Below are 13,714 nucleotides of genomic sequence, written 5' to 3' on the forward strand. Positions count from 1 at the left end.
GGAGCATTTGGCTTAGGGGACAGCAAGGTCAAGGGATAAGAGACTAAAAAGAGACCTCCTGCAGCAGCATGCAGAAGCAACATGCCTAAACCCCTATAGTTAAAGGAGAACCCAACAGATTACCCAATTTAGGGTTGCTATCTGTTCGGCTAACTAGTGAGCATGTTTGTGTATGTATATATACATATACATACATACACACACACACACACACACACACACACACACACACATATATATATATATCAAGTTGAGGAATGGAACATGGTTGCCATACAAAGAACAATGAAGTAGGTCATGGCTATCATAACTATCTTTATTTATTACCTTCTCCATTATCAGCAGTCTGGGCTACACCCTCACTCCTCCCTCCCAAATGAGAAAGAGGAGCATCGAACAATAATATTTTAGGCACCTTATTGATGCATCAAACTTGGAGCCATGCAGAGATACCCATATTTATGGGTTTGGATGAAGCCAGGATTGTGCAATTGATAATTATAGGCATTTCTCTATCAATGGGAGAACCACCCCAGCCAAGCTTCGCAGTTTTGCTGGGTATACCAGTTGCCTGGGGAGTTGTTTAAAGCACATTCTTAATTACAGATTTGGTGGGGAACCAGGATTCTGCAATTCTAACAAGCTTCTGGATGTCACTGGAGCTGCCTATGTATGGACCACATACTGATTAAGAAGACCTCAGAAAATCAAACGTTTGTCTGAACACGCTAAGATAAACGTCTTAGATGTTTCCTCCGTTTACACACCAGTCTCTGCTTTAAGGCCCAGGCTTTCTTTTCCCCTGAGCACACAGTAGCTTGTACTCCCCGCCCCCCACCCAACCCTTTTTAATAAATAAGGTATTAAGAGATCATAACAGCCTAAGCTGCAAGATCCCGTCTGGGAGGAAGCGTTTTCTTTGAGGCTCAGGCTTTTTCATCCTTTTTTCCTCCCTGCCTTTAGGTATCAAAGCTTGAAAGAGAGAAGACTCAAGAAGCCAAGAGGATCCGTGAGCTGGAGCAGCGCAAACACACGGTCCTGGTGACAGAGCTTAAAGCCAAGCTCCACGAGGAGAAGATGAAGGAGCTGCAGGCCGTGAGGGAGAACCTCATCAAGCAGCATGAGCAGGAAATGTCAAGGACAGTGAAGGTGCGGGATGGAGAGATCCAGAGACTCAAGTCTGCCCTGTGTGCTCTCCGGGATGGCAGCAGTGACAAAGTAAGGACAGCACTCACCATTGAGGCCCGGGAGGAGGCCCGGAAACAGTTCGATGCAGAGCGCCTGAAGCTCTTGCAGGAAATTACAGACTTGAAAACTGCCAAGAAGCAGGTGGATGAGGCTCTGAGCAATATGATCCAAGCGGACAAAATCAAGGCCGGGGATCTTAGGAGTGAGCACCAGTCCCACCAGGAAGCCATCTCGAAGATCAAGTGGGAATCGGAACGGGATATACGGAGGCTGGTTAGTACTAATGGGAGCAGGGCGAGCAGGAGACTCTGTCAGAGCTCTGTTGGGTGTTTTCTTGTCAGTTGTGCTGTCTGAAGTGCAAGGTACATTGGCAGGTAGTTTAGTAGAAACTGGAGCTGTAAAATGTAAGAGATATTAGAATTTCCATCTTCATAGTATATTTTATAATAATTGCATTCACGTGGGTGCACAGGTATTCTTGTAGCAACCTGTGTGCTTGGGTGGTCCATGAGAGGACTGTAAATTACAAACCCTCCTAATCTTAGCTTGTTGCTGTGGGCTTCCTGGTTGTAAAATTTCATTAGTATTTTACAGGACAGAGGGACGTTTCTACAATTTGTCTGAAAATATTGAAAACATCCTGAGTGAACAGCGCAAACACTGGTGCTATAAAAATCCCTGGTCATTTTAAAAATGGTTCCTTCTCCCCAATTAAGCAAGAAGTATTTATTATGAGCTATCCTGTTTTTATTTTATTTTGTTTATTATTTATTTATTCACTTGGATGTCATTCAGAAGTGGCTTCTTGCTGTTTCCAATTTTCTTTAGTTCAACACACACAGATTTTTTTCTCTTAGCATGCAAAGCCAAAAGCTACAGAAAATTTCACAGTGCTAAAATAAATAAATTAAATTAATGCATGTCTTAAAAGCTGTAGGACCCTAGGTTAACCTTGTTTATTATCTCAGGATGGAAACTTATATTCATCTACATGTAAAAATTGACTTTGCTTAAATCTTTAGAACAGTGATTCTCAACCTGAGGGTCGAAACCCCTTTGGCAAACCTCTACCTCATAAGAGAAGCAAAATTACAGTTGTGAAATAGCAACAAAAAATAATTTTATGGTTGATAGTCACCATAGCATGTGGAACTGTTTTCAAGGATTGCAGCATTAGGAAGGTTGAGAACCACTGATTTTAAAATGTATTTAATAATATGTTTCTCTAAGCAGAGTGATATTCAGGAAAAACCATCCTTTCCCCCATGTCTGCCAATCCTCAGTAATTTCCTAGAAATTCTATGTCTCTAGGATTTCCACTTTAAGCTAAAAGTGGTTCCCATAGAACATTTTACAAGTTAAGCCTGTGTCATTTTCTCAGTAATGTGGTGCAGTGTGACTGTGACGTTCTGCCCCCGACACTGTTTGTGAGCAGTTCATTCTGCTGCACTGTTTGCCAATGGAAGCTAAATGCAGCGCAGAAAAATAATGGTCTCTGCCCTGCTCTTGGTTTCTGAAATGACCGTAGTTGACGAAGGACTCAAGACTGAATGATGGAACAGTCAGGTAGGTGAGTTACAAGAAAGCTTTAAATTAAATACTCTTGCTTGCCTTTCAGTGTGAAATCGACAAATTAGTCACAACCAACCCCTCCCCCAGTACTTCTTTCCAGGAACAGTACTGAAGGAGGCAGGAGATTTTCCTCAGCAACCATGAGATCTAAACAACCCGAATAGTGGCTCAAAAATTGGGTGCAAATAGAACAGTACAGGAAATGTTTTAATAATGTCTGTGTTCCTGTCCTCCCTTTGTCATTTTTATTTCCTAACCCTTCCCTCACCCTCATATGCACTTTTGAGCCTGGGGTGGGGCAGGGTAGGAAATGAGATCAAAAAAATTCTACAATTCTTCACACCAGAAGCAGGCATCAGATCCCATTACAGATGGCTGTGAGCCACCATGTGGTTGCTGGGAATTGAACTCAGAACCTTTTGAAGAACAGCCAGTGCTCTTAATCACTGAGCCATCTCTCCAGCCCCCTACAATTCTTCTTATCTATGGACTAGACCACTGGTTAATTTTACAGTATCACTAGACTCAAATTAAGTATTCATAACCACTGTGTAATAGAGTCCTCCTACATGGTTAGATATTCTCCTGGGGACCACATTGGGAAACTCTGGGGGTATGTGGATAATCATAGAGCCAGTACACCACAGAGTCTGACAGAAGGACTCTGGGCTCTGAAGATGAAGGTAAAGTATCAAGATTTCATCACTCACAATGCAGATGACAATGATGTAATGTTTAACCTTTCAGGCTCTGAGTCTCATCTGGTGCAGAGTGGCCATGGAACCTACTGAACAGGACATAAATAGAAAGTGAGATAACTTGTATAACCTAACCGTAGGCCTGCAAATACGGCCAAGGACCAGATTTTTACTGTAAAGGATCATTTATAATATGAGAGGTGGTAAGGCTAACTCCATGGGGTGTTAATGAGCATCTGCCATAATACAAAAACATCACAAGTAGCCAGGGACGTGCAGGTTATGGGCTGTATTAATCTGCAAATAACTCTGTATATGTCAACTCCTGTGTGTGCTCAGCTTAACCCTGGACTCAGACTTCATTAAGGAATAAGACAGTACAGCTTCCAAATTGACAGGACACTCTTTCGAGCTTTAGCGGCTATCAGGTGATGTTACAGGATGATACAGACTTTAGCAGTCACATAGCCCAGAGTCAACAGACAGGCATCGGAGTGCAGTTAAAGAAAGGCAGTGCAAACAGATGCTGTATTGCCCTCCCCATCTAAAGAGTATGGCAAAGAAACACACTAAGTGGGTGAGTCACTACATATGAGAAAGGAGAGAAAAGAATGACATTTATGCCAAATGTCTTTTCTTGTTTCCCCTTTAAGTATGCACATAGAATATAGTGAAATGGGACAAAAAGGTTTTACCCAGTGTCTATAATCTTCAAAAATGCTTACATTCATTTCATTTGTTGGATGTCCCTTATCCAGGCACAGCAGACAGATTCCAGCCAATTGGAACTCTGATCCACTGGTACAGGACACCTGTGTCTTACGTACAAAATGAATAGATGTTTTTTTTGCTACACCTAGGATTAGAATACATGAGTGTTGAAATCAATAATTATTTTCCACAGATATATGAGGAAATATTTTAGCTCTAATTATCAGGCATTTCTCTTTCCTATTCTGGCAGTAATGGTAAAATGATTGCCAAGGCTGGCTGCCTTAAGGTGTGGGTGGGAAAAGAAAGCTCACACAACAGGACCACCTGAGATGGAACCAAAATTGACACTTCCTAGAAAATAAGTAAACCACTACTGGGAAGCATGTTATTTCCTTCAGTTGCAAATGACTGGCTGATAGTATCAATCAATATTAGGATCAAGACCAAATGCTGTTTCCCTAAAAAGAGACAGTAATAATTTGTTTATCCTGAGAATGGTCATAGCAGGATATCCTGAATGTATCTTTATTGAAGCTAACAGTTCACTTTAAATTTATTCTTTGCTAATCAACCCACATCATTTCAGACACTGAATGTAAAAACATCACCCATTCAGGGTATACCTTTTATTAGTCAATGCTACTCCCTACAATGACTCCTACAAAGTCAACCCACGTTATTTGTGAGTTCAGTACACTGTATGTCAGATTCCAGAGAAATTTTTTTTTTGCATCACCAGAGGTGGACTTCCCATGGTGAAAATGGAATTCATTCATATCATAGTCAAATTAAATGTCCTGCCTCTCGTTTAACTCAGATGGATGAAATCAAAGCCAAGGACAGGATCATCTTTTCCCTGGAAAAGGAACTGGAGACACAGACAGGCTATGTACAGAAACTCCAGCTGCAGAAGGAGGCTTTGGATGAGCAGCTCTTCCTTGTCAAGGAGGCAGAGTGTAACATGAGCAGTCCGAAAAGAGAGATTCCAGGAAGAGCAGGCGATGGCTCTGAACACTGCAGCAGCCCGGTAAGTCCCTACGAGTTGAGGTTAACAACGCCGGAATCATCTATTATTTAGCCCCTGAGTTCTGCTTTTCACTTAACGTTATTTTCCTCTCTATAAGTACAAAGGAATCAATTCTACCTCCTACTATAAAACCAGCATGTATCTTGGGAACAGGCTTTTCTAGACTTGCAGACAACAGAGTGGGCTGTGCTTCATTAGCAGACTACGGAAGAGCTGCAAGTGTCTGGACTTTTCACGGAATTTTTCTAGCCCAGTGATATCTATTCCCACTTGAATCTATTGTAAAAATCATGAGTTAAGTGAAGATATTGGCCTGTTGGCAAAATTGATCATTTTCCCATGTGTGAACTGGATTAGAGATTGACAAAGACAGCTATCATCTTCAGAGATTGGGGTGCATGCTTGTAAAAAAAAAAGACCAAATCATCTATAGCCATAGAAGGAAAGCTTTTAGTTTAGTGAACTTGCCACTTACTGCAACAGATTGTCAAAATTTTACATGAGAGATTATTCTTAGGTGTTCACTGAGAGATATAAGCTTGAGTGTAGTGATATATCAAATGATTTTGTTGCAAAAAAAAAAAAAAAAAGAAAGAAAAGAAAAAGAAAAAGAAAATGTGTGACTTAGGAACAAAAATGAGTTCCAAAGTATTACATAGAACAAAGTAATGAGTAGTTCATGAGTTGATTTTTCAGGGGACATACACACTTCCACACTCAAGCATATACAGGAGGACACACACACACACACACACACACACACACACCCTAGTAGGCAGTGGTAAGTATATACTGATCTAAGGTATAGCACATGGGCAGTTTAATTCTTTTGTTAATACTTACATGTGATATATCATGATTATCCCACTTCAAAAATGGAGTTTGGATTTAAACCCTCTTGGTTCAAATTCATTACCTAAGTTTCCTTATACAAACCGCTTCCAGGTTTAATAAGATGGAAGCCATGGTGGTTTCTTCAAGATGGTCTATCTGTTATAAGACACCATTTAGAGAATACAGAACATTGTATTTGGTCCATACTTATTCCTAGTGGCTCTGATTACAGTCATCCTCTACAAGACCTGGGCTGATGTAGAACCACTGCAATTTGGCTGGTTGTGTTAAGCCCTCTAGGCTAGGATGACTCCAGGGGTGTGGAACTGCTCCACCAATACAACAGCGAGCCACTATCAAAATGAAAAGAATAATAGAATCCCCAGCATGTAATCAGAGTAGTCCTATAGCCCATGATTAAGTGGGAACTGCTATGTGTAAGGTAATTTATAATAATTGGTTATGCTGTGTAAAATATTTTATTCCAGTTTATTTGAAATAACCTGCCCTTTGCACATGAAGATAATATGTTCTTCACAATTACCTTTTTTTTTCCATGAATGTACAGAAATTCACAAAGCCTGATGTCTAGTTCCTAATCTGTCCCCTCTATGGCTAAGTATAAAAGCAGACAGGTGTCTGTGTCACAGGAAACAACATGAGCATATTCCCTGAACCTAGATAACATGACAAACAGCTCTGATAACCTGTTTCTACCTTCTGTCACCCTTTCTGCACCACAAGACTGGTGTCCAGGGTTTGTCTGCCACATGGAATTCATTTGTGGTTTTAACCAGGCATGGTCTTCACTCAGGAGTAAATGTTGACATTTAGAAAGGGCTAACTAGTCTTCTCTTAGTAAAAGACCATTCATCTTCATGGGCCAAATTGGAAGTAGTGCACTTGTTACTTTTACTAATGCTGGTTCAAAAATACTCATTCTAGTTCTCACATGTAGGATTTGCGAAGAAATCAAAAGAGAATAGCTGAATTGAACGCCACTATACGAAAGTTAGAAGATAGGAACACCTTGCTTGGAGATGAGCGAAACGAGTTGGTGAGTTGCACTGCTGTTCTGTTCTAAAGGATGCCTTGTGTTCTGTAGTTTATCACAATAAAAGTGCACAGGTAGTAAAAGTCCAACATGATAAAGACTCACAAAGTTGCTGCCCCAAGTAACTCCAGATGAGTAAATGCTTTTTCTTTCGTTCCTTTTCTTTTTCTTTTTCTTTTCTTTCTTTCTTTCTTCTCTTTCTTTCTCTCTCTTTCTTTCCTTTCTTTCTTTTCTTTCTTTCTTTTTCTTTTCTTTCTTTCCGTCCCTTCTTTCTTTCCTTTCTTTCTTTCTCTTTCTTTCTTTCTTTTCCTTCCTCTTTCTCTCTCTCTTTCTTTTCTTCTGAGATTTGTTTACTTATTTTATGTATGTGAATACACTGTCACTCGCTTCAGACACACCAAAAGAGGGCAAGCATTGGAACCCATTACAGATGGTTGTGAGCCCCCAAGTGGTTGCTGGGAATTGAACTCAAGACCTCTGGAAGGCAGTCTCTTACCCATTGAGCCACCAACCTGCTTTACTTTCTTATTAGCATGACTGCATTTTAAAAATACACATATGACTTACTAGCCTGTGGCTTATATTTTAATGGAATTGCTTATGTAAATATAATTTGATCCTTGCCTTTATTGGGGGCCATTGTTTCTCTGTATACCTGAGTTATAGTTACTCTCACAAGCTGTGAGTATTATAACATATTGCTCCTTCATTTTATTTTTTAAAACAATATCATGAAATTTCTCCTAGAAAGTGTATGGCTTAATTTGCAAACCACTGAAGGTCTTTTGATTTTTTTTTCATTTGTTTGTTCGCTTGTTACTTTTATAACTTCTGTCACTAATTACTCCCTAGCAGTCACCACACTTTGCAACAAGTCATCCCCTTATGCTGATTGAGATTTTCTTTACAGCCAGAATATAGGCTGACTGTCTTCCCTTGCTTTCTACTACTATGATTAAACAACATGACCAAAACAAATTTGAGGACAAAAGAGATTTATTTGACGTACATGTTCTGATCACAGTCCATCATGAAGGGAAATCAGGGCAGAAACTGAAGGAGGGACCACGGAAAAATGGTGCCGACTGGCCTGCTGACCCTAGCTTGCTCAGTTTGCTTTTGGATACACCCCACGACCATTCTCTAGGAGGTAGTCCCACCCACAGTGGGCTGGACGCTTTCACATAGATCATTAATCAAGAAGATGCCTCACAGACTTGCGTACAGGCCAATATCCAGGACACATTTTCTCAACTGAAGTTCCCTCTCAGGTGACCCTAGCTGTGTCACTTTGACAAAAAAACCTAACCAAGACAGTGGCTTTTAGAAATATCACATAATCCTCATGAAAGAAAGATGTGCTCCTCAATCTTTAGGTTATAGCTTCAATCAAATTTGCTGCCTTGTTTTAAATTTTCTATAGACCTCTAATATTTTGTCTACTTATTCTCCCAGCAAACTTTTCTATGTCTCTTAGCTCTGCCCATTTTTCATTATAGATGTTTGAAGTTATGTTACCTGATAGGTATAAATTAATATTTGCTAATGGTTTTGGCATATCGATTCTTTTATATTATAAAATATATAATCTCCTTGCCTTCAGATCTACCTGTTATTAGTTAAACTATAGCAGAATGTTATAGTGTTCACATGAATCTCTGTTTATTAATACATATACATACATATATGCATGGTTGATCATATATGTGTAATTTCAGTCTCTCATACATACTAAGGTCTGACTTTCTGAAGAAGCATTTTGTTGGACACTTTAGAACTGTCATGATTGCATGCTGTGCTAAAATTGGACATTTCTTTCTTCTCAGGCTCATTTGAATTTTCTATGAATAGTATGGACCAGGTAGAGTTGAATATTTAAAACACAGGACATTAATCTCTGTAAGAGGCAAAGGGTGGAATAATAAACCCAATGAATAATCTGTCTTTGTGTGTACTCAAAATTCAATATTAATGATTCAGATACCAAAGATCAAAAACTGTGAGTTGCCCCAGATTATGAAAAATAAAGCCAATGTTTTGTCTTCATTATAAAACTGGAATTTTCAAATTCAGATTAGGATGGATCTGGGGAAATGCCAAGAACCACGGGTGCAGTTTGTTTTGTTTTTTATTTAAGCATAGGTTAACTTTGTCCTCCATTAGTATCTCCCCAAATCATAGATTTCCATAAACGTCTCACTATTTTTAAGATCCTCTGATATTCTTATTCCTTGAGATAAGAAAGTGATAAACTAATCATTAGAAATTCAACATGGCAATTCAAGCTGTCTACATAGATGCTATAATACATCAACCAGACAGAAGAGTTCTGAAAATGAAAGGATTGTAAGGCAACATCCATACATTTAGTCTAGTGCTTCTAAACTAAAGGCACTTTGGGCAACATGTAGTTATCTCAGCTGACAGGGTATCAGCACGCAGGGGACATGGATGCTGCTAAACATCCTATAAAAAATAAAACGTCCTGTGACAACAACAGAAGAGCATAACCTGCCTTACTTACTGAAAGTGAAGAGATTTCAGCAAAACCTTTTAATGGATGTAATAGAGTTGAAGAGAATAAGGCTTGGAACCATGTTTTGGTGACCATGTCATTTAAATGGGCTTCATTCCTGAGCCAATGAGAGGCTTTTCCTGGACCAGGCAGTCAGTTTTGTGATGGGGCATGGGGAGTAAAAGGGAGCAACAGAACCTTGGTCTGGCCACTCCAGCCACCAGCATCTGTGGCACCTCTGTTAAGGTAACAGATAAGATCGATTGTGAGGACTCTGATGAGGGCCAAGCATTCTGGCTTATGGCCTCTAATCACAGCACTGGGAAGGCAGAAACAACAGGAATCCTGTGTGTTCCATCCTAGTTAGGTCTGCATAGTAAGTTCAGAGTCTACTAGCTCTATATAGCACAATCCCATTAAGAAGAAAGGAGGGAGGAAGGCAGAGAGGCATGTGGGCAGGCAAAAATAATGTCCATGAGACAAAACCAGAAAAGATTGACTCACTAATGGAGGAGAAGAATGTAGTGTTTAGTCCTGAGACACACAGGGTGGCTGCCAGGCTGTTTTCCTCTTTCATACTTGACCTCTCTCATCCTACTTCCCTCAAGATACGAGAAACAAATTTCATTTTATTTATGCCCAGTTAAAACGCGTGCGGGAAACAGAAAAACAATGCAAACCTCTCCTGGAAAGGAACAAGTGCCTGGCCAAGAGAAACGATGAACTGATGGTGTCTTTGCAACGCATGGAAGAGAAACTAAAAGCCGTAACCAAGGAAAATTCAGAGATGGTGAGTAGCGCAGACTCTGCAAAACCTGCTGCTGCTTTTTCTGGGTTACTCCTGGCCTAGTGATTTTTCCTGAGGTTGTTTGGCTTTTTATATACCGCTTGGATTTTCCCTTGAGTAAGCAAGGAAACGTTAAAGAAGAAAGCAAGAGAAGGTCCTGCCTCCAAATTTTATGGGGTTTCTAACCTTGCTGAGCTGAAGGAGCTCTTCCAAGAACGCACTTACTCTTCAGACACTTGGAAACCAAGAAGCAAAGCCTCCTTGTGGCTCCTAAGCCACAGAAATGTGGAGCAAGGTCATGCCTGCCTTCTAATTTGTTTAACAGTTGGAAAATCAATACCATAGCTTGTATAATGTGTGAATAACTGATATGACAGTACATTCCTCAAAGGGCTTCCAAGGTAGGTTTAGAAACCACAAGAACATTGCCAAGGACTTCAATGTATTTCAGCAGATAAAATGTACTTGGCAGTTTTAGTTCATGTATGTAAAAGTGTGTCATCACCTGGGAAAATATTCAAATTAACTGGACCTAAATTTCTACAAATGTATCAATGACTACATTTTGGGATTTTTTTTCAAGTTTCTACTTGTTAATTTTTTCTTCTCTCATTTAGAGAGAAAAAATAACATCTCACCCACCATTGAAGAAACTGAAGTCTCTGAATGACCTTGACCAAGCTAATGAAGAACAAGAGACAGAGTTTCTAAAACTGCAGGTCATCGAGCAGCAGAACATCATTGATGAGCTCACAAGGGTAGGTGAACCATTTGTAAATGCCTCGCTGTTCTCAAGCATTGGGTAGCCAACAGCCAACACATAAGGAAGCACTTTATAATTTTGAATTAATTCCAAATGCCCATTTTCATGTGCTCAGTATGTAACTATATACAACTTAATTATGTACAAGAAAGTCTATCCCAAAATGTTTTGCATTAAGCCGATTGATATTCCAATTAAAACATTTGCCAAATAGTGTGAAATCATAAGTCTAAGTTGTACTAAAGGAATCTTCACATGCACATTTATGGAAATATCCAGGGTAGGTAGGCGCATCTTGTAATTGTCTTTTGGGATTAGACTTCCGAAGCTCAGCAAATCGAAACTTTTTTTTTTTTTTTTGCCTACAAAAACTGAAACATGTATACCATGTTTCTGACACCTAATTAGTGCACAGCTCATAGATACAATCTGTTCCGAGTTTTGTGGGTAAAGAACATCATCATAGTCATGTAACAAAGCAGGAATACCTGTCTACACTTTATGATTGATAGATATTTCAGTGTCTGCTGACTACATGACTGCATGACTGCTGCTACACCATTTGAATCCGACTGAGGTTCCTGTCAGCAGCATGTTCCCATTAGCAGCATGGGGAGAGAGAACTCCTGAACCTTCAGGCTGTCTTCTTCCCCTCACTGTCTTTATTCTGAGAGTGGCATCTTCATTTCTTCTTCTTTCAAGAATAAACCAAAGCCTGTAGACTTGAACTAATCATGGGAGCAGGAGGGCTGTTAGACAACAGTCTCTGGAGTAGGTAAACAAGACAGTTCGCTGCCACTGGGAGCAAGAGATTATAGCTGTGTTTTTAATTAATTACTACTTCTCTCTTTTTAAAAAAGTCCATTGTTCATGTATGCTATAATTAATATTAAGAAGGTGACCTAAGTATACAATGTGTAAATTTTAAAAGTTTCGGCTATATTGAGGAGGCATAATCAAAATATTTTATGTACAAAGGCAAAAGATAAAGTGTAAATGCCCAAGTTTTGAGTCATATTCAGATGTGATGTGAACACTTGCTCCTACCTTGATATCTCCTCGTAGTCTAAGAATAGACCTAACTTTGAACAGCTTCAAATTAAGCTGTACAAGTTTCCCATTGATTGGAGAGTTCCATGTAATTGAAATTTTCAGTAAATATATGAAATATATAATGATTAAATCCCAAACTGTCCTAGTATCTATGCACACAGCATCTGAGTCATGAAGTTCATTGCTCTTGGTAGGTATTCAAGATTTTCAGAAAACCACAGTCATTTCTGCCTAAATAAAACAGAAACAGAACTAGATGACTCCTAGCAAATAAATGCTTTGCCTCCTGTCTCATCTTCACAAGCCGCAGCCTTGAAACAAGATTCGAAAAATAGTCAAGAGACACCTGACTATGCTAAGAAATGGCAAAATGTAAAAAACAAATGTTACACTTTAGTGAGAAATACTATTTTCTCAACACAAGTGCAAATTAATTTTTAGGCATTGGAAATCACAGTTACAGAGTTTGTAGGACTCTGTTTTCAACGTTATTTGTTTTCAAGTATAAAATGAAAGAACAAAGTATATTTCCTGATTAGATGGCAGGAAAAAACTGTAATATACACAGTCTGAAAATGTTGGCATGTCATATTGAAAAGTTACCAAATTTCATAAAATAAAATAATACTTCAGATAAAAATATATAATTCTTCAAGGAAGAACAAGTGTCTCTTTAAAAAACAAAACAAGGGGCAGCAGAGGTGGCTCAGCCCTTGAGCTCAGTTCCTGCACCCACCACAGGAGGCTCGCTAGGATCCAGTGCCCTCTTGTGGCCTCTGTGGGCAGAAGAAAGTGACAACAGAGTTCTTAGGGGGGTCACTGGACAACTTCCACCCTTAAAGACCTTATCTGTTTTCCAGGATCGAGAAAAACTCATCCGTAGGAGAAAGCACAGAAGAAGCTCGAAGCCAATCAAGGTAACAAGGGAATTGTTATCTGAATGCTACAAGCAACCGGGAAAGGGAGGCCTGCCAAGAGACTTTTCTGCAAAGATGCGATAAATCACGCCCTTGAACCACAGTATACCATGAGCACTACTTGTTTAAAGAAAAGGCGCTGGTCATTTCTCGTCTAGAAATGCTGTGTTCTTGTGTCATAACCTGCAAGACTATGACTTCCTCTAATCAGAAGCCACTGGGCTTATTGTTAAAAGGTTTCTCTGACAAGTGGCTGTGTTGTACACTGAGAGAAACTAAGCCATATGCATGATCAATATCTAACATTGAATGGTATTAGCTTCTGATGTCTGTCCTGTAATCGATTAAAATTATCACTCAGGAAATACTGATAATGACATTCTCAGTCCATCATTGTTTATAGGCTCTAATACACAAAAGCCTCACTGTTTTGATTTCTGTGCTGGCTTTTTCCTTGGTTTGGAGGTGGGATTTGATGAGCAGAGTAAAGACCCTATGACCTCCTTCGCATGAGTGCCTCCATTTTCAAAGCCTCTTTGGCAGGTTTTTAAACACTGAAAAGAGTAAGATGCAGTTAAGTCATCATGGCATA

General features: G+C 39.5%; 1 protein-coding gene across 2 annotated transcripts in view; it reads left to right on the forward strand.

Annotated features, from left to right (window-relative positions):
• The window catches only part of Jakmip2 (janus kinase and microtubule interacting protein 2), a 50,357-nt gene that overhangs the window by 7,559 nt on the left and 29,084 nt on the right, over positions 1 to 13,714 (forward strand). For both annotated transcript variants that reach the window (XM_052155412.1, XM_052155413.1), the window contains exons 2-7: positions 964 to 1,461; positions 4,990 to 5,199; positions 6,992 to 7,090; positions 10,246 to 10,392; positions 11,007 to 11,147; positions 13,066 to 13,122. In XM_052155412.1, the coding sequence (XP_052011372.1) occupies positions 964 to 1,461; positions 4,990 to 5,199; positions 6,992 to 7,090; positions 10,246 to 10,392; positions 11,007 to 11,147; positions 13,066 to 13,122 (1,152 nt within the window). The remainder of the gene's footprint in view (positions 1 to 963; positions 1,462 to 4,989; positions 5,200 to 6,991; positions 7,091 to 10,245; positions 10,393 to 11,006; positions 11,148 to 13,065; positions 13,123 to 13,714) is intronic.

This window comes from Apodemus sylvaticus, chromosome 13, assembly GCF_947179515.1.
Source record: "Apodemus sylvaticus chromosome 13, mApoSyl1.1, whole genome shotgun sequence".
Lineage (NCBI taxonomy): Eukaryota > Metazoa > Chordata > Mammalia > Rodentia > Muridae > Apodemus > Apodemus sylvaticus.